The 18,020-nt window shown below is 37.5% G+C and overlaps 1 protein-coding gene across 2 annotated transcripts; it reads right to left on the reverse strand.

The window, feature by feature from the left end:
• Positions 1-374: 374 nt before the first annotated feature.
• Positions 375-16,771, reverse strand: LOC122299222 (probable alkaline/neutral invertase D). Of its 2 annotated transcripts, none has more exons than XM_043109309.1 (5): positions 16,613-16,771; positions 15,904-16,311; positions 9,167-9,598; positions 6,999-7,557; positions 375-1,069 (listed from the first exon to the last, which is right to left on the reverse strand). In XM_043109309.1, the coding sequence occupies exons 2-5, from the start codon at positions 16,279-16,281 to the stop codon at positions 774-776; spliced, it is 1,665 nt and encodes a 554-aa protein (XP_042965243.1). In that variant the 5' UTR covers positions 16,282-16,311; positions 16,613-16,771; the 3' UTR covers positions 375-773. The 2 variants fall into 2 exon arrangements, with proteins under 2 accessions (XP_042965243.1, XP_042965244.1); XM_043109310.1 differs by having other exon boundaries at positions 15,904-16,345; positions 16,613-16,750.
• Positions 16,772-18,020: the final 1,249 nt, after the last annotated feature.

The following is an 18,020-nucleotide window of genomic DNA, read 5'->3' on the forward strand; positions in this document are numbered from 1 at the left end:
TTAGAAATGATCTCGATCTTTTTTTTTTTTTTTTAATATCCGTGAATATCCAAACCAGATTGCATGCACCTTAAGTAATCCCACAGAACCCTGAAGTTAATAGCTAGGTAAACTTCCAGTGACTCTAAAGTGACTCTAAAAAGACTGGAACTAATAACTATTAGAGAGCAAACTCAAAACCTGACCAAGAAATGATCTCGATCTATTCAAACCTATTTTTAACTTTTGCAAGTAAAAACTTCTTTATTTTTTTAGATGAAAAAAAATTCAAGAAAAAATATTTTGATATTTAAAAAATGTTTGGACTTGAAAGTTCTAAAACCAAACAAATGAAATGGGCATTGTACACTAAGCTCTGGTGAGCTATGATGTAATGGATGAGAAGACTCTTAAATGATTTTCAGAGTATCTTAAAGAACAATTAGATTTTAAACAAATGTCCACAGAAAATATTTAAAATTATTCACCGTGTGTCTTTCCTGCTAATGCAACGGCTTGACAGCACCATTTTAGTCTGTCGAGAGCTAACAAAGCACCAAAGCATTTTTGCAAAATGCCTCCCAAAGTTTGAAACAGCAACAGAAAAAAGTCCCTTTTATTTGGAAAATCACAACACTTATCTCAGCATATCCTTATGGTACACACAAAACTAAACTTCTGGTGAAAGCTGAAGGGCAGAAACCACCAAAGAATTGCAGTGATATGACATGATCCTTCAGCCCCTGATTTTTTCCATTCTGTTCTGCTAGTTTCTTTTTCTTGCTGAGCTTTTTTCAGAAAGTCCACGAAGACGATCTCTTAAGTACATGCTTCATCTGCTTGTCCTCTTCAAGGGAAATCATCCCCAAGTGCGATGGATCCTCAAGCAACATCTTTGCCACCAAGTATCCGGCAATTGACCAGGTCTGGTACTTTCTTGCCTGCTTACCAATATACCTCCCATTTTTCCCGTCATAATATTCTGGCCAGCTATCCTTCAGTAGACGACTCTCTGCAAGCTCGATTGCCCTTCTAGCAATTTGCGGCCGTCCGGTCTTAATGCAAGCAGCTGTTAGAAGCCATAAAAGAACTGCACTCGAGATAAAGAGGGAAAAAAGGTATCAGCAAAATAGAATGGGTTATGAACATCAAAAGCAGATTTGAACACAAATTGTGAATTGTACATATTAAGGGTATGGGGTTACTACTTTAAAGTCAAAACAAAGTGCTACAAAAGACTTGCCCATTAAAGCAAGGTAACTTCTCACCATTCATAGCACAAGGAATTGAGCTTATATGTTTAGCTGACATGGAAGGAACATAAAAATGCATATGAATGATGTTCGGTGAAAATTAACAACTCACATTTTACTCCTTAATCAATTACATCATCCTCCAGAGAAAGGAAGTGCTAGCAGAAAATCATATGCCTTAATCATGAGAAGTTTCAGAATGCATGCTTCAGATGCTTTTTTGGTGCCTTACAAACAGAAGCATTTGTTGACTTGAATTGGAAAACGAGATCATGGAAAGATATTTTTAGAAGGATTGCTTCCCTCCGACCTTGGAATTCCATATAAGGACTAGTCAATTCAGATTACTAAAGAAATTCGTACTATTCTACCATCAAGGTTCCAGAATGAGAACTACATGATGAGATCTAAGAACAACTAATGTTTTACTCCATGGTGAGTGACACCCTAAATATAGACTTCGGAGTCAATAAAACTCTTGGACAATAAAAGATCAAATGAAAAACAGAAAAGAGTTATTCAGCAAGTATTACATGTAAATGAGCTCATCTTATCAGTTTGAGGTGGCTTTTTTTACATGGATCAATAAAACTTCTTTTACCTATCAAAAAAAAAATCTTATCAGTTTGAGGCTTGGTGCTGACAGGTTTGAGGATAGGGTTAGGAGTTGTAGACTTCTTATCAGTTTGGAACTCCTAGTTTTATCCTTCCAAGTAAACTAAAGGCCTTGAAGAATGATTTAAAGAAGTGGAATGTTGAAATTTTTGGGGATGTTGATAATCAGAAAAACTCCTTTTTGGAGTCGTTGCATGCTCTGAAGGATGGGGAGGAGACTAATGGGGAGGAGACTAAGGCTATGAATGAGGAGGCAATGTTGAGGAAAAAAGAGGTGGTGACTGAACTTGAAAGAATTTTGTTAAGGGATGAGATGTCTTGGAGGCAAAAGTTGAGGGCCCTTTGGATGAAAGAGGGTGACAAATGTACAAAAACTTCTCACAGAATGGCTAACTCGCATAGGCGTAGCAATGTCATTGAGATGCTTTATTCTGATAATAATATGCTTTCATCCCCTTCCAAGATTCAGGATCATATTGTGCAGTTTTATGAAGTTCTATTAACCAAGACGGTTGATTAGAGACCTAATATTGATGGTTTGCTTTTTGACTCATTGGACTCTTTCTGCAAAGCTGGTTGGAGAGACCATTTGAGGAGGGAAAAATCTATTTGCAAGCATAATTGTGCACTAATTTAATGTGATTGGTCAAAAAGTAGATTTTATTGAAAACAATGCTAATTTAACTTTTAAATATGAATGAATCAATATTGGTACGCAGATTAGTACGCAACTTTACTTGTATGTAGCAAAACTCTTTGAGGAGAACGAGGTTTATCAGGTGGTTTGTGGAATGATCAAAGATAGCCCCTGGCCCGGATGGTTTTTCCATGGTTTCAAGCTTGTTGGGCTGTTGTGAAAGTAGATGTGTTACAGGTTTACCAGGAATTTTTCACCTATCATAAGTTTGAAAAGTCTCTTAATGCCACCTTCATTTCTCTTATTCCTAAAATAGTTGGGGCCTCTAAGTTGAAGGATTTTCGCCCTATTAGCCTTGTAAGTGGGTTTATAAGATAGTTTCTAAGGTGCTTGCCAACTGGGTTTATAAGATAGTTTCTAAGGTGCTTGCCAATTGCATGAGTACAGTGATGGAAAAAATTATTTCTAAACCCCAAAATGCTTTTGTTTGGGGTAGGCAAATACTTAATTCTGTGTTGATTGTTAATGAATGTTTAGATAGCCAAATGAGGAAGGGTGTCCCAAGTGTCATTTGTAAATTGGATATGGAAAAGGCTTATCATCATGTGAATTGGGACTTTCTTTTCTATATGCTTGGGAGATGTAGTTTTGGAGAGAGGTGACGTGCGTGGATTAGACATTGCATCACTACTGCTCGGTTTTCATTGTTAGTTAATGGAAATCCTTGTGGTTTTTTCCATAGTTCTCAAGGTTTGAGACAAGGGAATCCATTATCACCTCTCCTCTTTGTCATTATCATTGGAAGCTTTGAGTCGAATGGTGGAGGCTGTTGTTTTGTGTTTTTGTTGTTTTTTTTTTTTTTTTTTTTTGGGGGGGGGTTGAAGATGGTTCCGGTGGGGGAGGTGCAGAATATTAATTGTTTGGCAGAGTTTTTGGGGTGTAAAGTTGCTGCTCTACCAATGAAATATCTTGACCTCCATTGGGTAGAATCAATCTTATTAAAAGTACTCTTTTGAATCTTCCAACTTATTACCTTTCTTTATTTCCTTTGCCTACAGGGGTGGGAAACCGAATTGAAAAATTATTTCATACATTTTGGTGGGGTGGAATGGGTGAGGAGACTAAAATCCACCTTGTCAGTTGGAATAGAGTTTGTTCTTCTATTTCAAATAGTGGTTTGGAGGTTCAAAATTTGAGTTGTTTTAGCAAGGCCTTGTTGGGGAAATGGTTGTGGAGGTATCAATTGGAAGGGGAGTCGTTGTGGAAGGAGGTTATAGATCAGAAATATGGATGCGAGTGTTCTAAGGAGGTAGGGGGACCTATGGTGTGAGTCTTTGGAAATTTATTAGAAAGGAATGGGAGAATTTTGTTAAACATACAAACTTTGTGGTTGGTGAGGGCTTCAAGGATCCGTTTTTGGTTTGATACTTGGTGTGGTGATCGGGCTCTTTTTAGTGTGTTTCCAATTATTTTTTGTATAGCAGCTCATCAGTATGTTTCTGTTTCTGATTTGTTAGTCCATTCTAATGGAACCTTGCAGTGGGATGTTGGTTTTACTAGAGCTGTACAGGATTGGGAACTTGATGAGGTGACTAATTTTTTCAGCTTCCTATATTCCCTGTGGGTTGGGGGTAGTGAGAGGGATAAAATGACATGGAAGCATATGGGTAGCAAAAAGTTCTCGGTACAGTCTCAAGGTATTGACTGTTCAGCTTTGTTCTCCTTTTCCATGGAAGCATATTTGGAGGTCTCGTGTGCCTTCCAAAATTGTGTTTTTCGTATGGACAGCATCGCTTGAAAACATTTTGACAATTGATAATTTGAGAAGCAGGGTTATGGAGTGGTGTTTCATGTGTAAGAAACAAGGGGAATCTGTGGATCATTTACTTATGCACAGTGAGGTGGCAAAGGCATTGTGGGATGGTGTTTTCAGCAGAGTTGGGTTGGTTTGGGTAATGCCGATGAAAGTAGTGGATTTGCTTGCATGCTGGATGGGGCTTCGTAGCTCTAAACAAGTGGCTGCGGTGTGGAAGATGGTCCCTTTGTGTCTCGTGGTGTATTTGGCGGGAAAGGAATGAGCGATGCTTTAATAATAAGGAGCGCACTATGGAGGAAATCTGGAAATCTTTTATATTTTCTTTATTGCATTGGTTTTCTGCCATAGGGCTTGACGGAGCTTCAGCTCATGATATTCTGTTTTCTTTTTCCTCTTTATAGAAAGAAATTAGGTGTTTTCTTTTATATACTTCCTGTGTACATGGACTTTGCCTATTACATTTGTTGAGTAAAATTTCATTTTACTTATAAAAAAAAAAAATGTAATAATTTTACTCCAATTCTGAATTGATGTGTTCCATAATTCCATTTCTACCCGATGAAACTGTGCAATAATTTTGTGGCATCAGAATATGATTTTATAATTCGCTATTCTTTAATATCCATTCTCAATTCAAAGCCTTTATCCATATTAATACTTCATTGCAGGAGATAAGATGTTTCATCAATAGCATGGTTAGATATAGAACCACTTCTTCAAAGGCTAAGACTATAAACCAAGTAACAGACCATTTTGACCCAAGACCAAGTGAACTACCTAACACCTCATTATCTATTATTTTATTTTGTATCAATGTATTTGGTTCTAAAGACTCAAAGGTAGTCATAGAACTCTATAATTACTGAGCCATGGGTTTTATTTCATGAATTTCACGAGTTTATGTCTCTGATGTGTGGACTTTGGTGCAATTCAATTAAGATTGCACTCATTAACCAATGTAGCAGTCTACTCAAAGAATTTAGAGTTGCGATTTCCAACGAACCGCAAGCTTTATCTTGGCTCGCACTAAGGGCTCCAAAGCACTACTTAAAGAAACAGAATGATCAAATCTTCGGCAATGTGAAGCATCCGAACAAGTCTCCATCAGAGGAGTGACAGAGTTTGTATGGTGTAGAAGTGGAGAGAAAGTACAATCTGGAAGAGAAGGAAAAGCCTAGTGAATATTGGTCTAGAAAGGGTCACCTGAGGGAGGATCTGTGTCTAGGAGGGGCAAATCAAGGGACCTGATATTAAGAGGGAGACAAATATATGAAGTTTTCCAGCAAATAGCTAACTCAAATAGGAGAAATAACGCCGTTGAGATCCTCCTGCTTGATCCTTTGGCCTCATTTGATCAAACTGTGATTAAGAATCGCATTGTGTAGTACTATCCATATATTTTTCTGAGCAGAGTGCATGGAGGCCCAAATTTGATGGATTTGCACTCAAGTTTTAAGAGGAAGAGGTGGTCACATGGCTTCAGAGACTATTAGGAGAAAGTGAACTTCATGAAATGGTAAAAAGTACGAGTAGTGACAAAGCACCAGGCCTGGATATTTTTATTGTGACTTTCCTTGTAGCTAGTTAGGATGACATTAAAGACATTATGAGGGTATTCCAAGAGTTCCATACCAACAAAGAATTTAAGAAATGGCTTAAGGCCTTCATAGCCCTTTTTCCTAAAAACATTGGAGCAGTGGATGCTAACGAACCCTCCTCATTCAGCAGAGTTATCACTAATTAACCACAAAATATTATTTTGTTAATACGTAGAGTAGGGTTGCCAAGAAGATTATTTCAAAACCACAAAATGAATTTGGCAGAGTTATCTCTAATGATCGCATAGATAGTATGCAGAGTGATTTCTGTTGGTATAAGTTATAACATCAATGTGCTCTTGTATGTCCGTGTGGGCTATTGCCTATTATTATCCATAAAACTTTGTTCACTGATCAAAAATAAAGTTATAACATCAGTGATGGTTGCAAATTACACTTTTTGAAGCCAAACTCAAGGGAAAATCATGGATTTGATAGATAAAGAAACAAGAGTTTACGAAGGATGGGATTTGGAGTGTATGTCTACAGAAGAATATACTAGCAAATTATAAAATATGGTTGGTTAAATTATGCAAATTCAAAAGTTGGACAGATTGTTAAGAAAGCATTGTCTGGAGCCATATATAAAGGTCCATAGAAAAGTTTGGAAAATTGTTTTATTTCTTCTCCAAATATACTATCTCACCCATCTAGTTCTTCCATTGGGCACAATAACAACTGTCTCTCAATTGTCCACCTCTTTGCAAGTTAGTCTGTGAGAAGAGAAAGAAAGAAGGGAACCCATGAGAGAGCCTCCCTATCAAATATAGCCCGTCAAACATCTTTTGGCACGTGTATGAGATTTTTAAATATAATCATTGGATTCAGGAATAGCTCTTTGCTTCACACTGAATGAGATCCAATTTCACCTACATGGCTAAACCTAACATGCACAGAAAGGGAATGGGTAGCTTGCCATTCAGACATGGCTCTTCCAGATCATATCGTTTTGATTCCTCTTGTGTGCGTGTGAGACAGAGAGGGAGAGAGAAGAGTGAATGGAATGAATGAAAAATCATACCCACTTAACTTGGCCTAACTGGACTTAGCATTCATTAAATATTAACATAGAAAAATTGATGAGAAGAAGAGAGGCAAACCTGGCCAAGATCCTCCATTATGGTAACTCCATCTGGTATTCTTGGGATCACAGCCAGTTACAATTCTCCACTCATGACTTTCTATTGCAGGATAAGCTATTTTCAGAGGCATTTCTCCAACCAACTCTTCCCAGCGAGATTCAATAAGATCCATGATAGCCATTGACTGCTCAGGTGTTGCAAGTGAAGATAAGATTGCAATACAATTGCCTAAAGCAAACCATCGAAAGTCCATCCTTGCAGGACTGACATTTCCAATAAAGTAACCACCCCGTGTCGGCATAAATTCAAACACCCAGTCTGGGATTGAATCAGGAATAACATTAAACTTATTTACTGCAGTGTGTGAATACTCCTCAGTCTTGTAACGGTAAATGTCATTTAGCTGCTGGAAGTCAAGCCAAAAGTAACTCCGCATGTGATAACTCAAAGCATTCAAACGCTTAACAATTCGCTCAATAAATTCTTTTCCTTCTGCATCAGGTTTAAGCATTGCCAAAGAACATCTCAATACCATAAAGAAAAGTGCCTGAATTTCAATTGGATAACCATATATTCCCTGCAACAGAGTTCATGCAGGTATTATATATAAGGAAATACTTTTACACAATTTTATAAGAGTTCATACAGACCTCAAAGATCTTGGTGAAGACAATCAGAAGAGCATTACATTATCAGATGAAGAAACAGAACAAGAGAACAAAAACAGATAACAATTTCATATAAGGTCTTTTGTTGTAAAGGAAACACAAACATTAAAAAAAGAAAGGAATGTAGCAAAAAGATTAAAACTTTTTAATTATGTTTCTTGAATTATGTTTATTTCTGTCGATGATGGGAAAGAAAGAAACTTTAGGATCAAAGCTCCTGATGGAAGGTCAAAAAGAGAACATTTCAAGGAACAAGTAATAAAAACCACATAGCAAAACTAGTAGAATAAGCAGCCTGCAAGATGTAAATAATGTTGACTCAACAGTAGAATAAGCAGTCTACTTGTCAGTGTATTGCTGTCATATATCCAATCGCGTTACTTATGAAAAGAATGGGGAGGAGGGGAGAGGCAAAAAAAACTGGCACTTTGTATTTGTAGCTCTGGTTGCGTGCCCATATCTAGTATTCCTTGTACAGTCTTTCAACAGGCTTGCTATTTAAAAGACTGTACGAGGAATTCGCCATGCTGAGAGAAAAAAATGGCAACTTCGTTTGCTTGCAAGTATCTGAGGTTACAAACCCTATTTAGCATAGAAGTGGAGTGAATGATATAAACAAGCCAGCTTCTTCATTGAACAAAGATATAAAAGGACAGCTAAATTACAATGAGGGATTGACCCCTACAGAGCACAAAAGGAAGATGCAAAAATGTTGGTGGTCATTTAATTAGCAATACTAAACTGGAAATATCCTTGGCATACTTGAGAAATCAAATAAACGTAAATAAATAGAAGAAATTATTTGAATCTCCATGTAACACCCACAAAACTGACTAAAGCACACCAAAAAGTTACGAAAGTATGCACAGAACAAGGAGAATATTGAGTAATCCATTCATAGAAGGCTATAAGCTAATCAACACAGAAAGAAATCTGTCAGGTGCCCTTCCAATTAAGAATTTGTTCAGGGTCCCCTGGTTTCTACAAACAAATGATAACTCTGTTGCAACAACTAGAAAGAAGAATTGCTAATTATGAAAATATCATCTTATGCTTAATAGAATATTTCAAAACACCTAATCTTTGTTTTGCTGTATACCTTTTTTTTTTCTTTTTTCTTTTTTTTTTCTTTTTTGCAGTATATTTCAGCACTGCCAAAGAACATAAATTCAAAGAAATTGAAAGAAAATAGCTGTCATCATTACTAACCATGAAGGAACGACGTAATCTGATGAGGCCACCATATGTAGACCCCATTCCACATAACCCAAAAGATAAATAAATAAAAGACTTAAGTCATCCAGCTAATACTTCACTGGCTCAGTCACTCTGCTTCTAAAAAATATACCCCAAGTGTTGACTAAGACATTTAGTGAGTGAAATTGCTTTCCCTGGAAACTCCTATGATGATAGTAAGTCACGTGATATTTCATACGAATCACCAAAAAGTTTTGTAAACGAACAGCTAATGAACATCAGGATTATATCTGAACAAAAAGTATTATAAAGACAGCTTACCATTCTTCGGTCAATCATACAGCATCCATCTGCACAAAGCAGAGTTGGAAATGTATCAAACCCCTCTGACAGACATAGACTCAAAATAAGCCTCATCCCCTTTTGACAATCTGGCGTTTCTGCAAGTGATAGATCCCCTGTAGACTTTGTATATGCTCGGAGAAGAATAATCCACCAAAATCCAGAGTCAACAGGAGCAACTCTCCCAATAGCACTTTCACCAAAATCTGCAACTAGAGTATCCGCTTTTCGAATAGGATCATGACGAACTTTGAAGCTTGCTGGCATTGCACCTTCCCCAAGTTTAAATCGGTCGACTCTTTTCTCCCATGATTGAAGGCACAGAGTCTTCAAGAGAAAGTTCTTCACTATGTCAGGCTCGCCATTCATCAGGAAAGCAAGGGCACTAGGTACAAAATCTCGTACAAAAACCTGAAAACAAATATCAAATCAGATTCACAAGACATATAGTTGATAATGAGAAACTCAGAGACAGTTCGAGTGCAAAATGTCTTCTACTCAATTAAACCCTGGACCACAGAATGCACCAACAACACACTGATCGGGTAAAAGATTCACAAGACATGAATAGGTCATAACATATAACACAGTCATAGCCTCTCATCATTAACACAAAAGTCTAGCTAATCAATTTTTGAATGATTCCTTTAATGGAGATCAAATTTTCAATTTTATATAATAAATGGATCATCATTTTTTTCTGACAAGTGTATCCAAGACTTCTTTTATGTCAAGGAACGCCAAAGAAAATTTTTTTTACCCAGTTAAACCCTGAACCCACCTAATTTGCCCACATTGCACAGATCAAGTAAATCATTGAGTTTTCAATGTTGGAATGCAGTCCCTAAAAATTGTTTGCACCCTTGGAATTGAACCTTAGACCTAGGAGAGCATACCCCAAAAACCAAGGTCCTTACCACTCGAGCCAACTCTTATGAATTTCCAAGACTATTTTCTCCAACTAAAACCCCTGTGGTGGTCTCAAAAGGATTGTTGCCACAAGTAACTTTTGGAACACTTAGTTCTACCATGCAACGTGTTTTAGGCTTGAATTAGCATTTAAGCTCCCACTTGTGTTGAAAAGATCTCCACTATTGGTTGTGAAATTTTGATCAATTACATCCTTTCCAATCGCAATCAACCTCCCCTAAGTTTATAAGGAGATCTGCATTCTCCAGTACCATTAATCAAACTTTTAAGTGGGTTTTAATACCGAATCCAATGTTTTTAATTTTATAAGTCCTGTGTACATGGGCTAAGCCTATTGAGATGAAGGGTAGTTTCTGGATTGAAGCTAAGTTTTTCGAATTTAGTAGGAAAGGTGGCAACTTTTTTCTGCATCTCTAACAAGAGTAGGAAGTTGATGAAGACTCTTTATCTCAGTGGAGGTATGGTTCTTTGGATGGCTAAGGTCGTGGAGGATTGTTTGAGACATTCAGAAAAAAGAGAACCTTAACAGACTAGAAGAGAAGGAAATAGAGTTTTCTTGGTCCAAAGGTGCAAAAATTCGTATGGTAGGTTTGTGAAGTTGATTGAGTTTGGCACTGGTAAGGGGCAGGGTATCCTTGTGATTCCTAAAGGGTGGAAAGGGAGTAGGTGGGCTGCTTCTGTGAGGAAAATGAGAGAGTTAGTTGATTCAAATTCCTCTGTCTCAGCTTCTTCAGATACGTCTTTTAGAGGTGCTCATTCTTCTCCGGAAGCTTCTTACCAGGCAGAAGTAATGAAAACTGGATTAAGGAATTCTGGTCCTCGACATAAAATGGAGATGATAATATTAGGAAGGATGATCAGGGGTCGGTGGAAAGAAAAGGAAGGAAGGTACAAATGTTGAATTCCAGCAGAATCTACTCGATGGGGGGGACTGATGGTTGGCCTTCTGCAGTGTTGCAGAGGTTCAGAGAAGTTGAAGGGTTGCTTTGGCACGTTTGGGCAAAGCTCATCAGATGGTAACAGAAGGTCAATTCTTTGTTGATGACAGTAGATGGGGGGCTTGGGCTTCTTGATGGGCTTGGGCCAGGATCCATTAGGCATTAAAGAGGAAAAGGAAGTAAGGAGGACGTTGTATGGACCTATGGGAACTAAAGTTAAGGGCAATGGGCTGGGTTGAGGCCCAGTAAATAGATCTTATCAATGGAGGGCTAAGCCTCTTTGTGGGCAGCAGTGTCCCAAAAGCCCAAGAGGAGTGTTTGCTCAGCCCAAGGCTTTCGCAGCTCTAATGTTAGGCCCATCTTCACAGATTGGGTCATCAACGGCGGGCAAATCAACTGGGGGTAATCCAGCACAGAGATTCTCATCGGAATCCCATCATCAACAAAGATTGAGGAACCCAATAACTGTGGTGGTCCAACCCAGATCTCCAATGGCTCAGATGGAAGAATCTTTTACACGGAATGGGTCGATGACAGTAGAGGACCCATCTGAGGGTACTCCAGCAAAGACTGTCTCTCCAGTGAAGGAGGCCAGTCATCTTCCTCAATTCCCATAGTTTTGAAGGATAATTTTCAACAAGAAACTGATCGAGAGGGGTCGAATCAGTCATTGTCTTCTCCTAAACTATGTTTTGGTGGTGCTGTGCAGGTGGCAGAGTGTAAAGAAGTGGAGGAAGTTATAGGTATTATGCAGCTCTCTGGGTCTGCCAAGAAGATTGACCTTGGGGTCCCTTGCGCCCAGTTTAATAATTTAGGTTCTGTTTGGCCACTGAGAATTCTCAAATGAGAATTTTGAGTTTTAAGATTAAATGTTAAAATATTATATTTTAATATTATTATTATTTTGGGATTTGAAAAAATTAAGAAAAAGTTGAATTGTTTATTATATTTTGTATGGGGATTTGGGAAAGTTGTAATGATGAGATGAGAATTTTGTGTTTGAGATGAAAAATTCCAATGGCCAAACAGTACCTTAGAGATGCAATTGGTGCTTTGTGGTGGGGAAAGTTCTGAGGACAATGAATTTGGGGACTTTGTTCCTGATACATTGTGCTCTATCCCTCCAGGAATTGAATGGAATAATAAATTCTCTGATTGGGGGTTAAGAAAGGTGGAAGAAATCAAGGAGTACGTGGGAATTTCTTGCGATGGTTATGAGGAAAAATTTAGAGCTCTCCTTATAGCTATTGAGGCTGGTCAGCCATCATTGGCTAAATCGGCTTCAAAATAGGAGAGGGAATTGAAGCATTTGTCATGCTCTATTAATTATAATGCAAGGGGAGGAAGTGCCTTTAGAGATAAAGGCAAGGAAAGGGCTGCAAACAGTTATTAATGAAACCAAAGATAATCTCTTGGAATGTATGGGAACTTCATGATTATAGAAAACTTATCCAGGTGAAGAATTTGGTCTGCAAGTGGAGAGGTGATGTGATTTGTTCTCATGAAACCAAGTTAAAGTTTGTTAATCCATCAATTGTTAGTAGTTTATGGAGTTGTCATTGTGTGGGGTGGGTGGAATTAGTGTCAGATGGGACATCAGGTGGAATCATTGTTATGTGGGATAGGAGGGTTGTGGAGTTGATAGATAATTATGTGGGAGAATACTTGGTGGCATGTCATTTTAAGAATGAGGATGATGGACTAGAATGGGCTTTTGCAGGAGTTTATGGCCCTAATTTGGAGAATAATAGGAGAAATCTATGGAATGAAATGACGGGCCTTTGCTGCTGTTAGGATATTCCTTGGTGTTTTGGAGGGGATTTCAACATTATGAGATTTCCTAGTGAGAGTAGGGGATTCTCATTTTACTAATGCGATGACTGATTTTCTGATTTTATTTTCGAGTTAGAGTTGATTTATTTACCAATGGCAGGAGGGTATTTTACGTGGTCCAATAGAATGGCATGATCTAGGCTGGATAGATTTCTGGTTTCGGCTTCGTGGGAGGATTGTTTTCCTGACATGAATCAGAAAAGGTTACCAAGAATATGTTCTGACCACTATCCCATTATGTTGGATTGTGGGGATATTAGTGGAGGCCTCAAGTACTTTAAATTTGAAAATATGTGGCTGGAGGATGAGGGTTTTGTGGATAGGGTGAGGCAATGCTGGTCTTCATATACGTTCTCTAGTACTCCGAGTTTTTTATTGGCTGGTAAACTCAAAGCTCTAAAATAAGATTTGAAGAAATTGAACATGGAGGAGTTTGGGAACACGGAAAATAAAAGGAAGCTTCTGTTACAACAGCACTCAAAAATGTCTTCCCTTTACTCTTTAAGATCGCAAGGCACCAAGATGCAACAGTGGCTGATTGCTTTTCTTTTATGAATAATAGTCCTCATTGGAATGTTGATTTTGTGAGAAATGTGCATGATTGGGAAGTGAATGTAATCTCTGATTTTTTTGGTAGATTATATGAGTTTTGAAGATTGTTCGAGGAAGGAAGGATAGCTTGCTATGGATTCATGAAGGAAATTTCAGATTTTCAGTCATTCCTATACAAGGTGTTAACCTGTGAAGGTGTTTGTGACTACCCTTGGAAAAGCATCTGGAAAGTTAAGGTGCCTGGTAAGGTGGCTTTCTTCTATTGGCTGGTGTCTCTTGATAAAATTCTGACCATGGAAAATTTACGTAAGCGTGGACTTGCGTTATAGATTGGTGTTCCATGTGCAAGAAAGATGGTGAATCAGTAAACCACTTCTTTCTTCATTGCGAGGTGACTAAGAGTTTGTGGAACGAGATTTTTGGTAGGATGGGTGTAGCTTGGGTGATGCCTAGGCAGGTGGTGGATCTACTTGCTTGTTGGAGAGGTGTAGAAGGGAGACAACGTGTTGTTGCCATTTGGAAAATGATTCATTTGTGTTTGATGTGGGGTTTATGGCTGGAGAGGAATGGGAGTTATTTTGAAGATAGAGAACGTTCGATGGGAGAAATTAGGGAATTTTTCTTTAATACTTTAGGTTTGTGGGCTAAGGCTATTGTAATGAATGTTGAAGAATTTCTGGATTTACTTTAGTCATTTTTGGTTAGTGTATGTAGGTATTTCCTCTTGTATACATCCTGTATACTTCGGCTATGCCTATTCTTGGTAAATGTATGTAGGTATTTCCTCTTGTATACATCCTGTATACTTGGGCTATGCCTATTCTTGATAAAAAATCTCTTATTAGTTATAAAAATAATAATAATATCCTTGACTAATATAAAAAATATTTCCAATTTCAAGAAATTCTTAATATTTTAATCCTCCCAAAATCTAGCTCCTGCTTCGATGACTCAATTCACTAATAGGGGCAAGAAGGAAAGTAGTGAAAAGAATATGCAGCCTTTACAGATTGCACATGGACAACTCAGCCCTTCTAACTTGGGCTTGGGTCTTCCTAATGACATGTACTGTACTTTAAAAGAGATGCAAAACCAACTGGCTGAGTTGAAGGTAGAGGTTGCCATGTTATCAGCAAAACTAGAAGGGCTAGGTGTGCTAAGAGGTGGTAAAGGTGTTGTAAGGCACAATAAGGGTGGGCTTGGTGTGTTAAGTGATGGGCCGAATGCTATAAAATTAGATAAAGGAAAAAAGAAAGTTGGGTTTGGCCAGTCAGTGCTCTTTTCATCGAATCAATGACACCCACAACGAAACCTGAGGTATTGCCGAGTTGTGGGGGAGTCTCCCCTAACCCCAAACTTCAAACTGCGACCATGTTTCCACCAACCATGTCGGAGGGAACCAGTTCCTTGGTACCTTCTTAGGCACCTTGGGGGTCGACACATAGCCAAGGTGGTGACAGAATTAATGGCGTTGTGGAGGAGATGCGAGAAGATGTTGGTATGGAGGAAGGGATGGGGCTATCATTAGTGCCTTAGGAGGAGGAATCTTTAGGGCCTAGCCTACAGTTTGGAGCAGAGTCGATAGAAGATGTTGATCCCCTAACATCTCTTCCAATGATTAACAATATAGCCGATTCATCATCAACTTGGGTTTTGGACAAGGTAAAAGAGATACAATAGTGTGGGGATGGAAAATGATAGGGTTACAATCCTCCTACTACCCACTTACTACTCTTTTTGTATTTGATTTTTTTTTTTAATTTTTTTTTTTTTTACTTAATGATTAAGGAAGTGATTATTAATAAAATTATATATTTTTTAATTTTTTCTTAATGATTAAGGATATTAAAAAAAACCTTAAAAATGATAAAAAAATAAAAAAAAAAATTCAAATCTTTTATAAGTAGTAAATGGGTAGTGCCGTGTGGGGATTACCTACGAAGGAATTGAGGACCAATACACAGCACTACTCACTGCAATAAAGGCGGGTCATGTACTTGGCACATAATCAAGATCTAAGAGCAAATAGTTAAAGTGTCTTACTTGAGCAATCAACTATGACACTAAGGGAGGTAGTTCTAATCGAGGGATGACCAGAAGGAAGTATGAACCAATTTTATATTTTTAGTAGGCTCATTCAGAGTTTACAAGTATTGAGGAGTGTGTTGGGGAATTTACAGCAGCTTGGTGTATGGGCAAAATCTGGTTTGATGGGTGGGCATTGGTGCATTTGTGGTGATTCGGGGAAGGGGCGTCTTTGGGCTTGGGCTAGGGTTTTGTTAGAATTATTTTCATTGTTTCTATTTCTAAACCCGAACTAGGTGTTTTAACTTGTATCCATTTAATGTACTTGCGATGCCTATTGATATTAATAAATTTTAATTATCAAAAAAAAATCTAGCTGGGTCTTGTGTCTGGTTATCAAAGTTGAACGAATATCATTGTTTGATCTAAAAGTTTTACCTGATCATAGTTAAGAACTTCCTCCGAGGCATGATCGACAGCAGCAATCGTCCCAACCGGTTGACCTCGGAAATACACCAAAGATCGCCGAAGTGCTTCCCAGGCATCAGCAACCATTGGATGGGGCTCAAATGAGTTCCGAGTCGATGAAACCGGGGTATCGAAACCCGACCTGCCACCGGGCGAGTACGTGCTCTCAAAGTTATCCAAGCCACATCTGGTGAGACCGATCGAAAGCTCGCTGAGCGACCTCTCATCAAATGATCGCTGTCTCTCGATGTTAAGCCTAGGCTTACCGAGAAGGCGCGAAAGATCGTAGTCGTCCATTTCTGAGATGGAGCAATGCGAGCTCACGTTTCGAAGTCCCATCCCTTCCATCTCTTCCAATTCTTCAGTACTAAAAAAGACCTAAAAAAATACTCAAAAGATCACACAAAGCAAACTGTAAACAAAATACAAAAGATTGTTACCAATGACAGATCAAGATCAACCAAAATCATATTCAGAATGAATCACAGACAACGACCATTATTTCACAAACAGAAGGGAATTAAAAACTCTGTTTTTAAAGTCCCGCGAAAGAAGCTGAAGAAAATTGGCCAAACCTCACGTAAAGGACCAGATCTAAGCTTCATTGAGAAAGTTCCGCACAGAAATATATACATAAATAAATGACAGGAAGAAAGGGTACCGGAAATCGATAGCAAACCTGAAATAGCGTGGGAAAGGGCGGATGAGATTATACGGCGTAGTTTGCCGGCAATTTTGCCGGGAAGTCGCCCTCGGCGGAGAAACAGTAAAGAAAGAGGGAAGAAGAACAGGAAAAAACCACATGTTGGGCGCAGCTAAATATTTATAGAAGAGATAGAGAGAGAATTTGTAGAGATGCAACAACGAAGTCCCAAACTCCCGAACGCAAAAGACAACACGCGAGGGTTTACCGGAAATGGCCGGTGAAACGGCACGAGGGAAATTGCTACGGTGCGTCCACATGGGCTCAACGACACAGTTTCCAATGGACATTTTTTCACTGGTATTGGTTTTTCCACCGGATAACTTGTTTTACCCGTTTGGGTCAGGAATCCCGCCCGTTAGAGTATTTTTATAAAAAATATGTTGATCGTGATTAAAAAGGTATTGTTTAATAATATTGTAAATTTTAATTTTTTTAAAAATATTTAAAAGTGTTAAAAAAATAATATGAAAAAATTAGAAAACACTTTTAAATATTTTTAAAAAATAAAAAATTTCACAATAATATTTTCTTAATTACTACATAAAAAACTAAAAAAAATAAAAATAAAAAAAAAATTTTATAGTGGGATAAATGAAGGGGGATTCAGCGGGATTGTCATTTTCCGTTTGTATGGTGCCTCTGCAATCCAAGCTGTCATCACCTGTCGGTTTCTCTCTCTCTCTATTGGCTTAGGTGGGGGCTCGCTGTACGTGGATAATTAAATTTGGATGACGGCTATGGCCTACCCGACCTAATCATATTCTCACCCTACGTTCGTTACGTATATTTAAATTTAAAATCGAATTTAATAATTTTTGAAACAGTATTATAATAATTAAACTTTACTTATATCATAATCATGTCTTTTATTTATAATGTATTTTATAAAGATAAATTATATGAATTATGATAGGTTTATTATTCTTCTATCACTTTTTTATTATTTTTTTATTTTTTAAAATTTTTTATTTAATGGTTAAAATAAGTGATTATTAATAAAATTGTATATTTTTTCAATTTTTTCTTAGTTATTAAAGATGTTAAAAAATACTTTAAAAAATAAAATAAAATTCAAGTATTATGTATTTCTTTTAAAAAATATTGAGTCTATTATTAAAAAATTTATTTTCTTATATGTGTTTCATATTTATTTATTTTTTAAAATAATAAAAATATATTATATTTAGATATTTTATATTTGTAAATATCATTTCTTTTAAATTATTTATTTATTTTCAACTAACATTAGCCTCCAAAATTTTACGGAAGTTTAGGGCTTAGCCTATAGCCTCTAAACTTTAAAATATTAATTAAGCCACGTGGATTTCAAAAAAGTCAAATTAAGACAAAGGATCGAAAAACAACCCCACAGAAGATACCG

This window comes from Carya illinoinensis, chromosome 16 (assembly GCF_018687715.1).
Source record: "Carya illinoinensis cultivar Pawnee chromosome 16, C.illinoinensisPawnee_v1, whole genome shotgun sequence".
Classification (NCBI taxonomy): Eukaryota; Viridiplantae; Streptophyta; class Magnoliopsida; order Fagales; family Juglandaceae; genus Carya; species Carya illinoinensis.

Excerpts from the sequence above, each read along its gene's own strand:
- LOC122299222 (XM_043109309.1), bottom strand. The coding sequence starts at position 16,281 with ATGGAAGGGATGGGACTTCGAAACGTGAGCTCGCATTGCTCCATCTCA. Across the intron at positions 9,599-15,903 it reads AAGTTCTTAACTATGATCAG|GTTTTTGTACGAGATTTTGT; the intron begins GTAAAACTTTTA and ends ATTTGTTTTCAG. Across the intron at positions 1,070-6,998 it reads TAATGGAGGATCTTGGCCAG|TTCTTTTATGGCTTCTAACA; the intron begins GTTTGCCTCTCT and ends TCTCGAGTGCAG.